We start from the raw sequence: 17,397 nt of genomic DNA on the forward strand, positions 1-17,397 counted from the left end.
CTTAGTAAATTACTCCGTATTCTTCCCGCGCAAGGTGAAGTAGACAGCGACGCCTTTGCAGAATGGGAATAAAACGGTGACCCAGAGCAAGACGATCCAAAGTGAATCGTCAATGACCTTCTCGTAGAGCTTCAACTGTTCGTGAAGAAGAGTAATAAGCGCAGAGCCGCGTTTGTGTGAAAAAACGCCTTCAAGCAAGAAGTCGGCCATTGGACCAGTGAAGACGTTAAAGTGTTTGGGAATGCCGTCCACCAAGATGATGTCGGGACCCTGTTGGTGTTGTATGAGCATCGCAGCCTTGTACATGTAGACCAATAAAACATCTTGGGCAACAGCCCAGAAAACTGCTGCACCTGCTGTCAACGTGGTGCCGTAAAACCAGCAGAGATGTATCCATAGATGCACTCCGTTGGAAAACAGTTTTGTGGGGTGAGACAAGTAGTGGATGAGCGCCGAAATTGTCTTGGCTAACGCGAATGTTAGAACAGCCCAATACAAATGGTCAGTAGTAAGCTCAATCTCGTCGTACTTAGCAATGGTGTATGTGAACGAGAGAAGCCAATTTGTTGGCCAAAACGCCACAAAGCTGGTGAGGATAATGATGAAGGTGAGAAAACTCTTGCCCTGCAAATGTTCCCTCAGGCGCAACAACCGTGCTCCCTTTTCATCATCTTTCATAAGCACTTCGTCCATCTTCATGATACACTTCTCTGTAACGGGGCCCGATGCGTAGTAGACGGTAAGGCCAGCTGCACACACCATCATGCTGATAGCGCTGTTATGCAAGGCAGAAATTCTCATGATGGACTCTATCAGTTCGACTGGAGTTTCAATGAAGTCGATGTTTGGAAGGGGTATTAGGCGCCCGTGTGGTGTAGCAACACACGCGATAATATAAGCAGCGCAAGCTGCCATAACTCTAAGAAGCGGCCGTTTAATCTCGAAATGTTTGAGCTTGAGCCGCCTGTAGGCCAATGCTGTTATTGAGCATGCTACTCCAGCGGCACAGAGGAGCGAACCATGGAGTCCTGTTAGCTCTAAAGACATTGAGTCGTTGATTTGTGTGGAAAAAAAAAATCTGATAGACGTGAGTTTGTAAGCAGCGCAACGACTTATATACGACGCTCGATGAGGGTTATGCGCCTTTAGTGTTCCAGATTCAGAAAGTGGGCAAACGAGGCACTATCAGCGATGAGAGTCAAACGGTTTCTAGGAAATTAATCAGGACCCTGGTAGAAAAAACAAACTGATGGAAAAGACCAGCAAATTTCCCCGTATTTAAACCGCCCCACCCTAGTGACTCTATTGTTCGCCTCCGGACAAGCCGTCCCCTCTATTGCTAAACAGGCTGCAAGTGTTCTCGATGCGTCCGATTCAAGTTCCGGGTCTTCCGTTTCTACGAGAAATGTGCCCCTGCTTTAGTCACTGCAGCTAAATTGTGTTTACAGCAATTAAACCTACTTCCGGTCATAAGTTAACAAACTTTACACTACATAAAAACGGTTGATCCGGAACATTCGGGAGGTTGCGAAAAAGCTCTGACCACCCGATTATAAACGAAAGCCGCCTTATATGCACGTAATATATTTTAGATGGGATCTCTTGGCTTTGTTACGCAGCCGCATTCGGCGCGCGCGGAGGCTGCGACGCACCTATCGGCAAAAAAAGGAGCCGGTCCTTACAATGAGTTTTTCAGAGCAACGATGTTATATTATATGAACAATAATCGGACGATACCGCGAGGTAGCTTACAACTTGTCGTAGTACTCCTCGTAGCCTGGAACCTCAGGCTTGAGACCAGCACGCTCTCTCTTAGCCTTGACGATCTGACCTGGCTTGGTGGTTGGGTCGGTTGGGTCACCGTTCAAGATAGCCCAGTGATCGAAGATCAACTGTGGGAAAGCCTGACCACCGGTAGCCTGTCTCAACTCACCGGAGAAACCGAAAGACTCGTTGACAGGCAAGTAAGCCTTGATGGTGAACAATGGAGTACCTGGTCTCTGCTCCTCAGAGACAACCTGACCTCTCTTCTTGTTCAACACAGAGTAGATACCACCAATGGCGTTCTCAGGACACTGGATCTCAACCAAGAAGACTGGCTCCTGGATACCTGGCTCAGCCAACAACATGGAGGCGTAAGTAGCTCTTCTCATGGTTGGGATGATCTGACCACCACCTCTGTGGATAGCATCAGCGTGCAAGGTAACATCCAAGATGTTAACTCTGACGGATCTAACGTTCTCACCGAAGATAGGACCCTCCTTGGTAGCCCACTGGAAGGCAGCAACGACGGAGTCCTTGATTTCGTTCAAGTACTGAACGGCCTTAGTCTGGTCAACAACCAAGTTAGGACCGTTACCGTCAGGACCGAAACACCAGATCTTTCTGGCGTCAGCGACGTCCCAACCGTGGTTGTCAGCCAAGATTCTGGCTCTGGCCTTGAAGTCATCTCTTGGGTTGATGACACCGTTCTCAATGTCCAAAGAGGTCTCTTCGTCAATTGGCTGGGCCTTGACGTAGATTCTGTTATGCTTGTTAGGAGACTTAGACAAGGCAACCATGGAAGACTCGGCCTGGACAGTCTCTCTGTAAGAAACGACAGGTGGGGAGATCTTCAATGGGATACCAGCGTGGTCGTTCTGCAAATCGTTCAAGCAAATTTCCAAGTGCAACTCACCGGTGGCGGCGACAATGTGCTCACCAGACTCGTTAATAGAAGTCAAAACACATGGGTCGGACTTGGACAATCTCTTCAAACCCTCAACCAACTTAGGCAAGTCGTTGGCGTTCTTGACCTCGACGGCAACCTGCACGACAGGGGAGACAGAGAACTTCATGACCTTCATGTTGTGAGCGGTCTCAGAGGTGGTAAGAGTACCAGACTTCAACAAGAACTGGTCAATACCAACCAAACCGACAATGTTACCAGCTGGACAGTCGTCAATCTGCTCGACCTTACCACCCATCATCAAGACGGTTCTCTGGATAGCCTTCAAGAACAAGTCGTCCTTCTTACCAACCTGGTAGTTTGGACCCTGGATTCTAATCTTCTGACCGGACTTGACAGTACCAGCGAAGACACGACCGAAAGCGTAGAATCTACCCTTATCGGAGGTTGGAACCATCTTGGAAACGTAGACCATCAACTCAGCCTTAGGGTCACAGTTTCTGATAGCCTGGCAGTGCTCATCGTCAGATGGACCCTCGTACAAGGTCTCAGCTCTGTAAGCCTGGGCGGTGACTGGAGATGGCAAGTGGATGACAATCATCTCCAACATAGCGTCAGCAGCTGGCAAGAACTTTCTCATGACGACCTTCAACAAAGCCTTACCCTCCAACTCCTTCTCGTCACCCTTCAAGTTGATCTCCAACTTCTCCAACAAGGTTGGGATCTCGTCCTTCTTGAAGTTCATGATAGAAGAGAACAATCTAAAGATTGGGTCCAAAACGAACATGTTGAAGGCTCTCTCCAACTGCTTTCCGTCGGCGTCCTTGTCCTTGTTGGTCCACTTCTTGGTCTTAGGGTTGAAGAAAGAGTCACCCCACAATCTCTCCATCATCTTCTGTCTGTCGACACCGAACTTCTTGGAGTATCTGTTAGCGAACTGTCTAACAGTGAAGGCCCAACCGTGCAAACCGGAACCGAAAGCAACGGTACCCTTCTCTGGGGCAACCTGAACGTCACCGACGGACTTCTCAGCGTAAGTGGAGATGATGACGTTAACGGACTCAATAGTTCTGGAGAAAGACTGGTAAAGGTCCTCCTTGGTGGTCTGCAACTCCAACAAAGCTCTGTCAACCTTGTTGATGATGACAACGGGCTTGATTCTCTCAGCCAAAGCCTGTCTCAAGACAGTCTCGGTCTGAACACAGACACCCTCAACACAGTCCACAACGACCAAAGCACCGTCAGTGACTCTCAAAGCGGCGGTGACCTCAGAGGAGAAGTCAACGTGACCTGGGGAGTCGATCAAGTTAATCAAGAAAGAGGTACCGTCGGTCTTCTGGTTGATCTCCTTACAGTCCTCATCGGTAAGGGAAGCGTACAAGGAGATAGCGGTAGACTTAATAGTAATACCTCTCTCCTGCTCATCCTTTCTGGTGTCCATAAATCTGGCGTCACCAGCCTTGGCGGCAGAGATGATACCAGCCTTCTGGACCAAGGAGTCAGTCAAAGTAGACTTACCGTGATCGACGTGGGCAATGACGGAGATGTTACGCACATTGGTAACCTTGTCCATCAAGCCACGGATTTGGTCAATAGTGAAAGCAACTACAGAGTTAGTAAATGGTCCCAATTGGAGCTGATTGGCTGTTTTAAGTGAGCTGAGATAAGAATCAGAGGCCTTCTTATCGTCACCAGATTAGAGCTGAAAACTGGTAGAAAACGAACCAATTTGTCAAGGCTCAGCACCTAAAACCCTTCTTGCTGTAAGACATACCCATATTGAACTTGTTGTTGGTGTAAACTTGATAACCAAGAAGGAAGAAGAAGGGAAAACTTCTTTTTTCAATCCAGAGGTGTTCGCACGAGGCCCATCTGAGAAAAAAAAATTTTCCTCACAGTAAAGCACCAGCCGTACGCGTAAATTTCAGTCTCAAAAAGTTACCCGGCAGATTAATGGCAGCGCCTGGGGATCAGGAGGCCCATACAGAGTATGCGCATTGGAGGCATCAGCCTTGATTTCAGCCCAATTGCATTAATTGAAGGCCCTATTCTTTCCTGTTGTATCAGGTCAATTGCCCCCTACATCTGATCGATTTTTTTTTTCAACCTGAATTGTAGCTACACAAGAATAATTCTCAAACAAGTAGGCATCTTCCTATCCGGGATTCCATTTAAAGGCGGAGAGGGGACCGTTTTTGGGCGGTTGGTCATTGTGAGGAGAATTGGCGAGGGCGGCTACATCAGTGATTCTGCTTGCTTAATTGTGAGTTTGCATTCATTGTGCCACAGCGGAGAGGGTCATGAAATGGCTGGGGTTATGAATAATACGCATTGAGGCTTAAAAGCGTCAAATTGACACACGAAACTGACGTGAGTGGAAGGCAAATTCACTGAGCTTTTTGCCTTAAGGAGTGAGTTTGCTTACTGGGACCTTTTTTTATGAGCTTCTGTTGAAACCTTAGGTTCAATTGGGTCTCAAGGCGCCTCGTTGGGGTAATGCATCACGACGCTTTTGTAATTATTATCTGTTGGCATTTTCAAAATCAGCCTGAAGCGTTGCATCAAGATGCTTCCCTGCAACAGTTTTTTCGACATGTAAAGGTAATTTGTGATAACGGTAATTTGGCTGCAAAATCCGCTGCACTGTAACTAGGTTAAGCTAAATCCGGAGTTAGAGAGCTAAACGTCAGATATAATGATATTTAAGACTTTCAAGCTATGCTGGCTCGATATTGTTCTGTCTGCTCTCCCCTTCCTATTAGACGTCGGTGCCCTAAGTTGTCAGACCTCAAGCATGTGTTGATCACAATTGAAATTCGATTCTATACATCGATTCGTTAATAATTGAAAAGCTTCTGTGAAAACGCATTTATCTTTATGTTCTTTTTTATTATTATTTCTTTTTTTTCAATTTTTCTATCATTCTCATCTTAGTGAGTTGATATGATTTGATTCGATTAATCAATTTCGCATCAATAGTTGCAAATTACCAATTACAGGGACAAAAAAATTTCGTTCAACAATCACTACAAAATAGTATCTATCGGTCCCCGTTACAAAGAGGAGCTTCAAAAAAATTAAAAGGGAGACCGAGTGGAACCAATGAAGAGGATAGCGGTGGTTCTAACTCATCTCCCTACATATAGCGCCAGACAGAGTCAGAATAGCGATTTCCAGCATCAACTTCATTTATAGCAGTGATGCCTGACATTACAGTCCTTATTTCGGGCTCTGGCTCCAATTTGCAAGCACTAATTGATGCACAGGCTAGCGGAAATTTGAAGGGCACAATTACCCAAGTGATATCTTCCAGCGAGACGGCCTACGGTTTGGAAAGAGCACAGAAGGCTGGTATCTCCCACAAGGTTCACACTTTGAAGAGCTACTACAAGGGTACTACAAAGGAGCAGAAGGACGAAAGGCAAAAGAGACGTGAGCAATTCAATAAGGATTTGGCCAGTCTTCTAATCCACGGCAATACTGAGAACAAGCCAGACTCCAGCTACAAAAGACCAGATCTCATTGTATGTGCGGGCTGGATGTTGATCTTATCGCCAGCAGTGTTGCATCCTCTTGAAGAGGCTAAGATTTCCATCATAAATTTGCATCCAGCTTTGCCAGGCGCTTTTGACGGTACTCATGCCATTGACAGAGCATGGAAGGCCGGACAGGATGGAGAAATCACGGTTGCCGGTGTAATGATACATTATGTCATCGCAGAGGTGGACCGTGGTGAGCCCATATTGGTGAAAGAGCTTCAGTTGAGCAAAGAAGAGTCTTTGGAGCAGTACGAGGACAGGGTACATGCCACAGAGCACAAGGCTATCGTTGAGGGCACCAACCTTGCTCTTGAAGGGTTGTAAATACTACTATATCAGATTCAAAAGATATCTAGCAATTATAGAATGTACTTATATAACTTACAAGTTCTTGATGACCTCCTCGGTGAAATGCTGAGTGGTGGCAGAACCCTTCAAGTCACCGGTTCTGTTCTCTGGGCCAGAGGCAATAGTCTTCAAGACAGCAGTCTCAATTCTGTCAGCGTCGGAGAACAAAGACATGTGTCTCAACATCATACAAGAGGACAACAACAATGCAGTTGGGTTAGCCAAGCCCTTACCAGCGATGTCTGGAGCAGAACCGTGGACAGCCTCGAAGATGGAGACCTTGTTACCCATGTTACCGGAAGGAGTCAAACCCAAACCACCGATCAAACCGGAGGCCAAGTCAGACATGATGTCACCGTACAAGTTTGGCATAACCATGACAACGTTCTTGTAGTCAGCAGGGTCCTGGGCCAACTTCAAAGAGGTGTTGTCCAACAACTCGTAGTCCAAAGAAACGTCAGGGTACTCCTTGGCAACCTCCTTGGCGGTCTCAACGAACAAACCGTCAGACAACTTCATGATGGAAGCCTTGTGGACCACCAACACGTGGGGCTTGTTGATGCTCTTAGCGTACTCGAAAGCGTATCTGATGACCTTCTCAGAGGCTGGCTTGGTGATCAATTTGATCGACTGGACAACACCTGGGACAATGGTGTGCTCAATACCGGAGTACTCACCCTCGGTGTTCTCTCTGATCAAGACAGTGTCGACGTTCTCGTAAGGAGTCTCGTAACCGACAATAGACTTACATGGTCTGACGTTGGCGAACAAGTTGAAAGTTCTTCTCAAAGTCAAGTTCATGGAAGTGTGGCCCTTGCCGACAGGGGTAGCCAATGGACCCTTCAAGGCGACCAAGTTTCTGTTCACGGAGTCAACAGCAGCCTGGGGCAAGGTGGTCTTACCGTCAATCAAGAGAGGGGTGACATCAACAGGTTCCCACTCGATTGGGATCTTGGCGGCAGCGTAAATGTCCTTGACGGCCTGAGAGATCTCAACACCGATACCATCACCCTCAATCAAGGTGACAGTGTACTTTCCGTTGTCCTTTTTCTGACCGGTAAACTGACCGGCAATGTAAGATCTAGCGAATCTTGGAGCTGGAGTAACGGTGAGTTTGGCTAATTGTCTAAACATGGCAGTGAAGAAGAAGTCGTGGACTAGATTCGAGCATAAGTGTTTCTGTCTTTTTGCATGTACACCGAAAAATTTCGCGTCCAATCAAATCAGCTCCTGGATTTCGGACCCGAGGTAGCGCTTTACTCGAACTACAAGTCACTATTACCAAGCAAGACAAATTGAAACCAACCGGACTACTTAATTTCTTGTTTCTTGATTTTTCACATTATGAAATCTTGTAGTCATGATGCAAAGGGCTCCGATGAACGCTAGGTTCGGGATGTTTCGGGGTTGTGTATAAAATAAAGACCTATGCGGAAAAATTTTGTACGGAAAAACGACCTCGGAGTTGGTGATACGAGTAAACTCGTCAAAATAGCTTTCGGAGTTGACCAACGATTTTTCAATCTGTATTTTTGAAGCTAACTTTTGAGAAGGTTTCATCCGTAGTATTCATATAAGCATTTGCAGCCATCTTTTGGTGACTCGGGGATCTAGCTATCCATTGTGTACGTCTTAATCCAATGGGGCAAACAGTTCCTTAAATTAACAGCTTATTTATCCTTGGCCTTTAAAAAAGGCCGACTGTTGTGTTTCGATAACCTTTCTTAACGCAGCTTGAACGCGTTATTATGATAACTGCAGATCTACAACACCTTGAGGTACTGTCCTCCCTTACCCTGTTATATACTTTTCGCTCAGCGTTAGCTCACATAGAGCACCTCTCTTCTGTTTCTGAGCGTCATAAATACCGAAATCTTCCGGCAAAGAGTTCATTGCCTAGAGCCTTGCGCGTGCGGTTCACAACTCGATGACGGCACGGATGCAATCACCCTTGTGCATGTCATCAAAAGCAGTATTGATCTTGTCCAACTTGTGTCTGTGAGTAATGAAGTCGGCGACCTTCAACTTGCCACTCAAGTAGTCGTCCACAATGCCGGGCAATTGGGATCTGCCTTTGACACCACCGAAAGCGGCACCCTTCCAGACTCTTCCGGTAACCAATTGGAATGGTCTGGTAGCAATTTCCTTACCAGCAGCAGCGACACCAATAATGACGGAAGTACCCCAACCCTTGTGGCAGGCTTCCAAGGCATCTCTCATGACATTGACGTTACCAGTACAGTCGAAAGTGTAGTCACAACCGCCATCAGTCATCTCAATGAGCTTCTGCACAATGGTGGTACCCTCAGGCAACTTGGTGGGGTTAACGAAGTCAGTGGCACCGAACTTGTCAGCCCATTCGGCCTTCTTGTCGTTAATGTCGACAACGATGATCTTGTTGGCCTTTCTCTCCTTAGCACCCTGAACAACGGACAAACCGACACAGCCAGCACCAAAGACAGCGACATTGTCACCTTCCTGGACATTGGCAGTGATGGTAGCGGCACCGTAACCAGTAGTGATACCACAACCCAAGAGACAGGTCTTCTCGAACTCAGCAGTTGGGTTGACAGCAACAATGGAGACGTCAGCAACGACGGTGTACTGGGAGAATGTGGAGCAGCCCATGAAATGCAAAAGGTCTTGACCCTTGCAGTGGAATCTCAGGGTACCATCTGGCATGACACCCTTACCCTGAGTCTCTCTGACAGAGCCACACAAGTTGGTCTTACCAGACTTGCAAAACTTACACTTCTTACACTCAGCAGTGTACAATGCAACAACGTGGTCACCGACCTTGACATTCTCGACTCCCTCACCGACAGACTCAACGATACCAGAACCTTCGTGTCCCAAAATCACTGGGAAAGCGCCCTCTGGGTCGACACCAGAGAGAGTGTAGGCATCAGTGTGACACACACCTGTGTTGTGGACTTTGAATCTGACCTCGTGGGCCTTTGGAGGGTCGACGGTGATTTCCTCAATGGTAAGAGGCTTACCAGCCTCCCAAGCAACGGCGGCTTGACAAGTAATTGGCTTCAGTTAGTAACAATTAAACGATTTTGCAGCCCAAGATGCATGCCATTTTCCAGATAGGGTCAAATTCGTAGCCTTGCGTGGAACAGATGGCCACCAGGGTGTGCTGAATTAGGCAATCAATACAATGCTGGCATTCCTACCAGCAACAGTGCCTTGCTTTATAACATACCTTCCCGACGGTGGACTCAGACATTCGTGATGGATTTGATGAAGTTAGGTTACTCCTAATCAGAAGATTCCTGCTGCTTATATATACCGACCTGCTCGACGGAGGCAGCAACCGAATCGGGAGTCGGATTCCGTTAGCCAGTGCACGCCCTGCTCGATAGTGAGACAAAGATAGTGGATTTTTTATCCGCTTTGGGAACAAAAGTGATCTCTTCTTTGACTCGACTAGATATTTAGAGCGTGTGATTTTTCATCTACATTGGGATCGATAAAACCTCCTCGTCCTGTTACCTAGGGCGCTTCTTTAAATGGCACTGCTAACTTTTCGCAGCCAATAGTAAAAGTCTTAGTAAGCTGCACGCAAGTGGCGAAAACATACGGGCATAACTCATCGCCTTGTGCATTTTTTTTTTTTTTTTTCTTCATCCCAAGAAATTTTCTCTGCTTTTTGTGATTTCAGCGTAAATGTAATTGGCGATATCCATCCATCACAAATTGAAACGTCTTGAGGGAACGATCGGTTCGTGAATTTAATGCAGTAGGCAAACACCATTATCAGCTTTACGGAATTCTCTTCCAAGACATAAAAATCAAACTTTTCAACAACCACTATTTTTTTTCTTTAGCTAGATGATGTCATGTTGCCATATCTCTATGATCTACTTGCTAACTACAAGACGGCGCCAAAGCCAAACACAATCTTGATCGAGCGCACATAGTACTCCTCAAAATTGCCTCTGACTCTGTCTTCTTCGCCCACGGGGATACCGGTCCATTTGACGACCATGGTCGTCTCTCCAGCTCCCTGCTTCAACTGAATATCAAGCTGAGCATAGTGTCCCGACTTCCATTCCTCAAGACGCCAAAGCTGGGTGATATGCTCATTAGGCACGAGCTTGGTGAACTTTCCTGTAATCGAACCACCAAACAACTTAAACTCAGAGCCCTCTTTGGGAGGAAATGCCTCCAACTGAGGTGCTGATCTAGTCCAAGCTCCGATTCTCTCTCTGTCCAAAAGCGTGATGTAGAGTTGCTCAGCAGTCGTGTTGAATGTTGGTTCAAGATGTAGCGTAGATGTGTTGTACCTTGGAACGCCATTGCTTGATTGTGGTGCGCTAGACGCAACGGGGGCAGGCGCAGCCTTTGGCTTTTCCGCTGGCTTTGATGGCTTGGAAGCCTGACTTTGGTTTTCTTTGGTATAGACGGAGTTTACTTTGTCGCTCTCAAGCTGGATATCCTTACTGTGAGTGGAGATCAAGTCGGGGCCGAAACGCAGCAACTTAGCTCTAAGCTTTGGCAAGAGCTCCTTCTTAGCCAAAAGCCTCATCTTCTCCAGATCAGCGTCCTCGTTGTAGATGCTGACGTCAAACTGGATCTCATCTTCCTCAGTGTCGTAAGCCAATTCTGGGACAGTGACAGAGCCCTTGAAAGTCTTTTCGGGATCAGAAACTGACACACCTGCGATGTTCAAGATAATTCGCAAGTCAAAGAGGGAAATAACCTTACCCTTTCTTTGGCACACCTCCACATCACCTTCTAAAGAGGAAACCGAATCAACTTGCACATACGTGCCGTTGCTGCCCTCTGCCTTCACACCAATGAGTTGCTCATTGAAGTATTGCTTAGCCCAATCAATACAGTTCTTGTCGACCCAGTGCCAGTTGTTAGGATTGTTAACGACCATTTTGATGATGAGACTTACTAGCCGAACGACTTATCTACTGTGCGCACTCTTCTAGAATCATCCACCACAGTACAAGCTGCTCCACCTACAATTGACTTCACTTCATTTCATGATTTATATTTCTCTCGTTATGCATCCACCTCCATGGCGTCCAGACGTCCCAACTCAACCACAGTCTCCTCGACATCGACAAAATCGCGTATGCTCTCTCTAAGAACTGCCGTGGTACCACGAGGGAACTTGTACGACTGTGTCTTAGCACCTCTAACATTAGGAGTCAAGTAGTTTCTGTATAGCTGAGCATCCTTGCCCGTTTCCATGACGCAAACGTCCACATTGGAACCGGAACCCAAGTCGTTCCAAATACCCGCCTCAATGGCGTCAGCGCATAACTTCACTGCCTCTTCTCTAGCCATATCTGGCTTCCAGTTCGTCTCTAAAACGGCCATGGCAGCCAAGGAACCGGAACCGAGCGAAAGGTACTCACCCACGTCGGTTGAGCCGTGTGCTTGCACGGACATCAAATGAGAACCAGTGGGGTCAGAGCCAGCGACGATCAAGTAAGCTCCCAAATGACCTTGATACTTGAACAAGTGTTGCTTCAACAACGTCAATGCAGTGATCACACGAGGTTGGCGAGACTGCCACATAGCGTGCAACTCCAAGTTCAGCGCAATCAACTGGGTTACCATCTCAGTGTCAGCGGCTGTACCGGCACCAGCACACCAAATTCTTGGAGCTAATCTGTGCAACTTTTCACAGTTCTTGTCGGCGACTATGCTGCCGGTAGTAGCTCTGGTATCAGCTGCAATCACCACTCCTCCTTTGAACTTGGCTCCCACAATGGTGGTACCTGTCGAGGTGGCCTTGGGTGCTGCATAGCCATTGGCCGAGAGAAATTGATTTCTCTGGTAGTTGTCAAAACTTAAGCCAGGCATTTTTTGATTGATAGCCTGGGTACGAAGTTGTAGGGTGCTATGGTGGTTGGTATGAGAGTTTGCCTCCAGTTCGCAGTTCAAGATTTCGGAGGCACGGGTGCACCACGATACCACCCTTGAAAGGATAGCACTTTGGTAGATATCAAGACCAGAAGAACACAATCGTTACATTTTTCCAATTTGTTTAACTAGTTTCTTCAAAGACTCTTGATATCTTTTTTTCAGAATCAACGCTCTTCCTCACAGCCCCATCGAAGGGTCTATTTGTGCGCACTGCAGCGCTGTCTTATTTACACCAACACAGGCCGCACACCAAATCGGGTTTCTCTGCAAAAACCTAGCACCGAGCTACTCCTACAGAACTGAATTGCCAGGATCTTATTCAATGGCAGAATCGCTAAATTTTGCTGCTCCTGCGAGGACGCGAGTTCTAGTGGTACCGTTGAACAAAGGAAACCCTGACTTCCAACAATACTATGACAAAATACGAAGTGCCAACGATATACGTTTGTTAGACGTGGCACCGCTACCTGAAGCCCGAAATTTCAATCCTCAAGCTTTTCCTCAGGGCAGGATACTCTACGATTTCTGTGCGAGCCCGCCAGACGAAGATGTCCTGTTCTTACATGACTTTGAACCATTCAGGAAAACCTTCATTGTCTTAGGTGTGGGTAGTTACGAGGACTTCGAAGAGAACGCTGTCGAAAAGCTCTCAGACGTCCAGCCTACAGCTATCGTTCACAATTGCATTTATTTTAACTCACCTGCGGACAAGATCGAGTCCCAGAAGCACGCATCACTGGCCCCCCAGGATGTCTTCTTTGTGCCATCTTTGGAAGATCAAAATATCACTACTTTAGAAACAACCATGTGCTATGTGACCGAACTATATCTCAAAGCGCTAGCATCTTACGTGTCTTCCTACGAAAAGATCACTCTTCGATCACCCGTTTCCTTGAGAGATGGCACAGCATTACACAAAACCATCACCTACGCTCAAAAGAAGGTGACTTCGGGATCTTCATTTAAAGTCTCGTTCTCAAAGAATCAGACGCTTCTGTCGACACCAGATCTGAAGGTCAAAGCTTCCCAAAGACAAACAGGTAGACAAGCTAAACTCATGGGAAATTTTTTGCTCCTTGCAGGTCAGGCAAACGACGCATTGCAGTATTTCACCGATGCTGCCATCAATCTTAGGAAGTCTGACGATAACCTTTGGTTGGGCAGCGCTCTTGAGGGTCTTGCGGTATCATCATTGATGCTTTCATATTTGGGTATACCACATCAGGCTCTGAACCCTATGCTTGCATCGGTATTACACATTCACAAGAATAAGCTCAGCTCTATCACTTCAGCGCAAAAACGTTTGTCAACTGATTCATTGGGCAGTAAGCATTCAAATGGTGTTCTGTCACCTAGAAACTCTACAAGCAAATCAAGGAGTTCAACCAGCAGATCTAGAAGTGCAAGTTTGACATCAACTTCTGGGCAAGTAGAGCTTAGTGGCTCGTCAATAACGGAATTCCTTAGGATTTTATGCAACAAGACAGCCATGTTTTACAGCCTCAGCGACTCAGATTTCGAGAACGGCGTCCCTGATTTGGTGTATATCGAATTCCTTCTCCGAAGCATTAAGCTATTCATCAACATCTATCAGGCTGGTGCAGGTTCAGAGCTGCAAGTCCTCGAAGCAACGATAAAGTCCGCTCCACTCGACAGTGTAAGTCACAGAGACCCAGTCTTGCGGAGTGAAATTCTTGCACTCATTGATCAAATTTTCAGCATGCAACTCATTGACTTGGAATTTTTCAAGCAATGCCGTGTCTACTATACTTTGGCGATCATCTACTCAGACTTGGGACTTCGTCGGAAACGTGCATTCATACTTCGCATATTACTAGTCGCTCTTTTACCAAAACTAAACCACAACGCTCATTTACCGGATTTCATAACAGCAGAGAGACTCACAGAGATTTTCGAATTCCTCTTTGAGATGTACAGCATTGGCAGGCAGACTGAAGCCAAAGATATTGAGGCGGCAGGACATTATTCTGATTGGATCACCCTCCAGCTTCTGCTCCTCAAGATATGCCTACGTATCACAGAATCACTTAAGGACTATGAAATGTTGGCTAAGATATGCGTTTTGATACTATCAAGGTATACTCATTGCTTACCTAACGAGGATCAGATAAAGTTGAAAAGGAAAATGGACTGGCTTGCTCTTCTATCGAAGGAAAGTCATAACTCCATTCTGATTCCCCATCCAGACCCATTCATGGTTAGAAATGCCAAATTCGTTCTCCAGCTGCAAGCCGATGAGCTTGTTCCATTTCAGACACCTCCTTCAACAACCCCCACAAGTGGGAATGATCCACTCATTTTCAATCCTTTTAGTAAAGTGCCAAAGGATTTGCCTTCCAAAGACAAACTCATTTGCGTGAATGATATACACCAGGTTGTCATTCTCCTCCAAAATCCATTCGCTTTTGATTTGAATGTGTCTGACATTAGCATCGTTGCTGACGACCAAAGAGTTGTCGAGACAGTAAGACCGCTGATGAGAGTCGTTGGTGTTTCTGGCTTCAATAAGCAAGATCTCAGCAAGCTCAATGGGATGCAGTTCCACCCTAGCAAGCTTTACGACTCTGAACAGCGTGCTCTGGAGACCACCAACAATGTTGTTGTTCCTCCATCTTCCTTATGTCATGTTGTCATCGCATTCAAAATCACTCAACCTGGTGTTTTCAAAATTTCAGAATTTGACGTCACTTTTGGTACATCAGAGCCGCAACGATTTAGCATAATTGATCTGGAAAAATCGAACGCAAATTTAAGGCTTCTGGTTATCAATCCCACCAAAGAAGATCCAAGCAACGTGCTTGACAAATGTGCTGACAACCTTCAACACAAAAATGTTGCTGGACGAGCAACAACGAGACGTCTCACTTTAACTGTGATACCTTCACAAGCATCACTTTCCCTTGTGGCTAACCTGATTTCTAACGGGTGGCTAATGCTTCTTGAGGGCGAAAAGAAAGAATTTTCAATCAAGTTAAAGAACACTTCCAATATCCCCATTAACTACTTGTCATTTTCCTTTTGGGATTCCACAAACGACTCTATCAATTCGAGGTTGAATCACGCAGGTGCGAATCAACTCTCAGCCGAGGAAGTCCATGAGCTTGAGTGGCAGCTTTTGGAGAACAAACCTTTCACAGTTGTGAACAAACAAGAAATATCGTCCAAGTATAAGATCATTCAGCCGCTGTCTATTGTCGAGTTTCAATACCAAATCAACGGCAAAAGGGGTATGGCCGAGCTGAGGTTGATACTCGAATATTGCAATAGGTCATCCGATGAGAAACGCAAGAACTATATAAAGACAATCAGCGTGCCACTCAACATCACAGTACAGCCTTCATTGGAGATCATTGGATGTGACGTCATTCCTTTCTTCTCGACATCATTGCAAGGCTTTCAATTGGGCAACCATCCTGAAAAAGAAAGTTTTATCGAAAAGAATATCAGCGATCTATTGAAGTTCATTTCAAAAGCTAAGGAATCCGACGATGACGACATTTCTCAATATTGCCTTTTGGTGCTTGACGTTCGCAACTTATGGAAAGAAAAGCTAGCTCTCAAGATAACAAATGAAGTGCAAAGTGATATGGCATTCGTTGTGAACGAAAAGATTGAGTCCACAAAGACCAGCAGACTCTTGCTTCCTATTCGGAGGATGTGCCTCGAGGATGTTGATGTCAGCCGCCCTATACCCTCATTACGAAAGAAACAATATGTCAAGAACTACTCCATCACTGCGGAAGAGGACGAGCAAAACCGAAAGAATTTTTGGATCAGATCATTCTTGTTACAATGCCTTGAAGGTTCTTGGCACACTGTCACGAGAACCTCTCCAAGATCAGGTACAATTGACCTCAGAAACATCCGCTTGGATTCCAGGATGGCAAATGCATTGGTATACGACAATATTCTGATTCAACACAGCATTTGGAGTGTCGAAGGAACCCCAGGGATAATTGACAAGAAAGAGAATGAGTACAGTTTGGATAAGGAACGTTTCTACACCCTAAAGACGAAGATAGTTAATCATACCAAAACGGCACTTTCGGGAGTTTTACGCCACGTCCCTTTCCCAACATCCGAATCCAACAGACCAGACATATCGATTGATCAAAGGATCCTTTTCAATGGCGTACTTCAAAAAACTGTTGGCCCCAAACAAATTGCTCCAAGCGGGCATGTTGAGTTGGAACTAGGATTCATGGTACTTGAAAAGGGCAAATATGAATGGGGTTGTGTGTTCGATGACTTTAACGGTTCAGGCAAAAAGACTGTTGGAAGAGAGCCTGTTTACATCACTGTGGTTTGATTTGAAGATTTGAAAACTCTATATACATGTAAGGAAGACTTCATTATTGCGGTTACTTTCCAGATAACTTGATAGGCAATGGCTTTGCACCCTCAGCTTCTAGCTGCTCAATATACTTCTGTCTGCGAATGTCATTATACCTCTTCTCTTGAAAGTATTTGTACCATGACGCCACACAGCTTTCTTCAAATACGGCCCTCTCGGTTCCACACTGGGTCTCAACCTCATCCTTCTTCTTGGGATCCAAAGAGTTATCGATATTGTTCTTCACGAGGCAGTCAAAGAATTTGTCCCTGGCATCCCAGCAGATCTTCCGCTTTGTTTTGTTAGGTGGATCAACCACCTTTTCTTCTTTGCTGAAAAGGCCCATAATGAATTCGATGTCAGGGCAGGAGCCTAAGAAGCCTCAGAAGCCTTGATACCGCATGGTGCACGGGTGTAGAGAAGCCTAACCTCCTCTACCATTCGGTAATCCTTGTTTGTAATTCTTATTTGGTACATGGGAGCATAGATTTTTGTAATTTACATGAGCTGTCAGATATTGTCGGGTGATTCTCCTCACCATACTGTCTTCCGAATGTCCAAAACTTCGGAAGTACTTGAGCATGGCGTATGGGCAA

At 46.0% G+C, this 17,397-nt stretch overlaps 8 protein-coding genes across 8 annotated transcripts; 2 read left to right on the forward strand and 6 right to left on the reverse strand.

Annotated features, from left to right (window-relative positions):
• Window positions 1-9: 9 nt before the first annotated feature.
• On the reverse strand, window positions 10-1,047 carry C7M61_000770 (uncharacterized protein; the record flags this gene model as incomplete). Its single annotated transcript, XM_024856198.1, has 1 exon — window positions 10-1,047. One exon carries the CDS (start codon window positions 1,045-1,047, stop codon window positions 10-12), a length of 1,038 nt encoding a protein of 345 aa, XP_024715797.1.
• A 701-nt stretch (window positions 1,048-1,748) lies between these two features.
• On the reverse strand, window positions 1,749-4,241 carry EFT2 (elongation factor 2; the record flags this gene model as incomplete). Its single annotated transcript, XM_024856199.1, has 1 exon — window positions 1,749-4,241. The coding sequence occupies one exon, from the start codon at window positions 4,239-4,241 to the stop codon at window positions 1,749-1,751; it is 2,493 nt and encodes an 830-aa protein (XP_024715798.1).
• A 1,627-nt stretch (window positions 4,242-5,868) lies between these two features.
• Window positions 5,869-6,531, forward strand: ADE8 (phosphoribosylglycinamide formyltransferase; the record flags this gene model as incomplete). Its single annotated transcript, XM_024856200.1, has 1 exon — window positions 5,869-6,531. The coding sequence occupies one exon, from the start codon at window positions 5,869-5,871 to the stop codon at window positions 6,529-6,531; it is 663 nt and encodes a 220-aa protein (XP_024715799.1).
• A 57-nt stretch (window positions 6,532-6,588) lies between these two features.
• On the reverse strand, window positions 6,589-7,689 carry IDH2 (isocitrate dehydrogenase (NAD(+)); the record flags this gene model as incomplete). The annotated part of the gene is made up of 1 exon (XM_024856201.1): window positions 6,589-7,689. One exon carries the CDS (start codon window positions 7,687-7,689, stop codon window positions 6,589-6,591), a length of 1,101 nt encoding a protein of 366 aa, XP_024715800.1.
• A 783-nt stretch (window positions 7,690-8,472) lies between these two features.
• C7M61_000774 (S-(hydroxymethyl)glutathione dehydrogenase) lies at window positions 8,473-11,446 on the reverse strand (the record flags this gene model as incomplete). Its single annotated transcript, XM_024856202.1, has 2 exons — window positions 8,473-9,591; window positions 10,442-11,446. 2 exons carry the CDS (start codon window positions 11,444-11,446, stop codon window positions 8,473-8,475), a joined length of 2,124 nt encoding a protein of 707 aa, XP_024715801.1.
• Window positions 11,447-11,574: 128 nt separating this feature from the next.
• PUP1 (proteasome core particle subunit beta 2) lies at window positions 11,575-12,384 on the reverse strand (the record flags this gene model as incomplete). The annotated part of the gene is made up of 1 exon (XM_024856203.1): window positions 11,575-12,384. The coding sequence occupies one exon, from the start codon at window positions 12,382-12,384 to the stop codon at window positions 11,575-11,577; it is 810 nt and encodes a 269-aa protein (XP_024715802.1).
• Window positions 12,385-12,769: 385 nt separating this feature from the next.
• Window positions 12,770-16,777, forward strand: C7M61_000776 (uncharacterized protein; the record flags this gene model as incomplete). Its single annotated transcript, XM_024856204.1, has 2 exons — window positions 12,770-13,772; window positions 13,935-16,777. 2 exons carry the CDS (start codon window positions 12,770-12,772, stop codon window positions 16,775-16,777), a joined length of 3,846 nt encoding a protein of 1,281 aa, XP_024715803.1.
• Window positions 16,778-16,829: 52 nt separating this feature from the next.
• Window positions 16,830-17,147, reverse strand: C7M61_000777 (uncharacterized protein; the record flags this gene model as incomplete). Its single annotated transcript, XM_024856205.1, has 1 exon — window positions 16,830-17,147. One exon carries the CDS (start codon window positions 17,145-17,147, stop codon window positions 16,830-16,832), a length of 318 nt encoding a protein of 105 aa, XP_024715804.1.
• Window positions 17,148-17,397: the final 250 nt, after the last annotated feature.

The sequence above is a fragment of the Candidozyma pseudohaemuli genome, assembly GCF_003013735.1.
Source record: "Candidozyma pseudohaemuli strain B12108 chromosome Unknown scaffold00001, whole genome shotgun sequence".
NCBI classification, from domain to species: domain Eukaryota; kingdom Fungi; phylum Ascomycota; class Pichiomycetes; order Serinales; family Metschnikowiaceae; genus Candidozyma; species Candidozyma pseudohaemuli.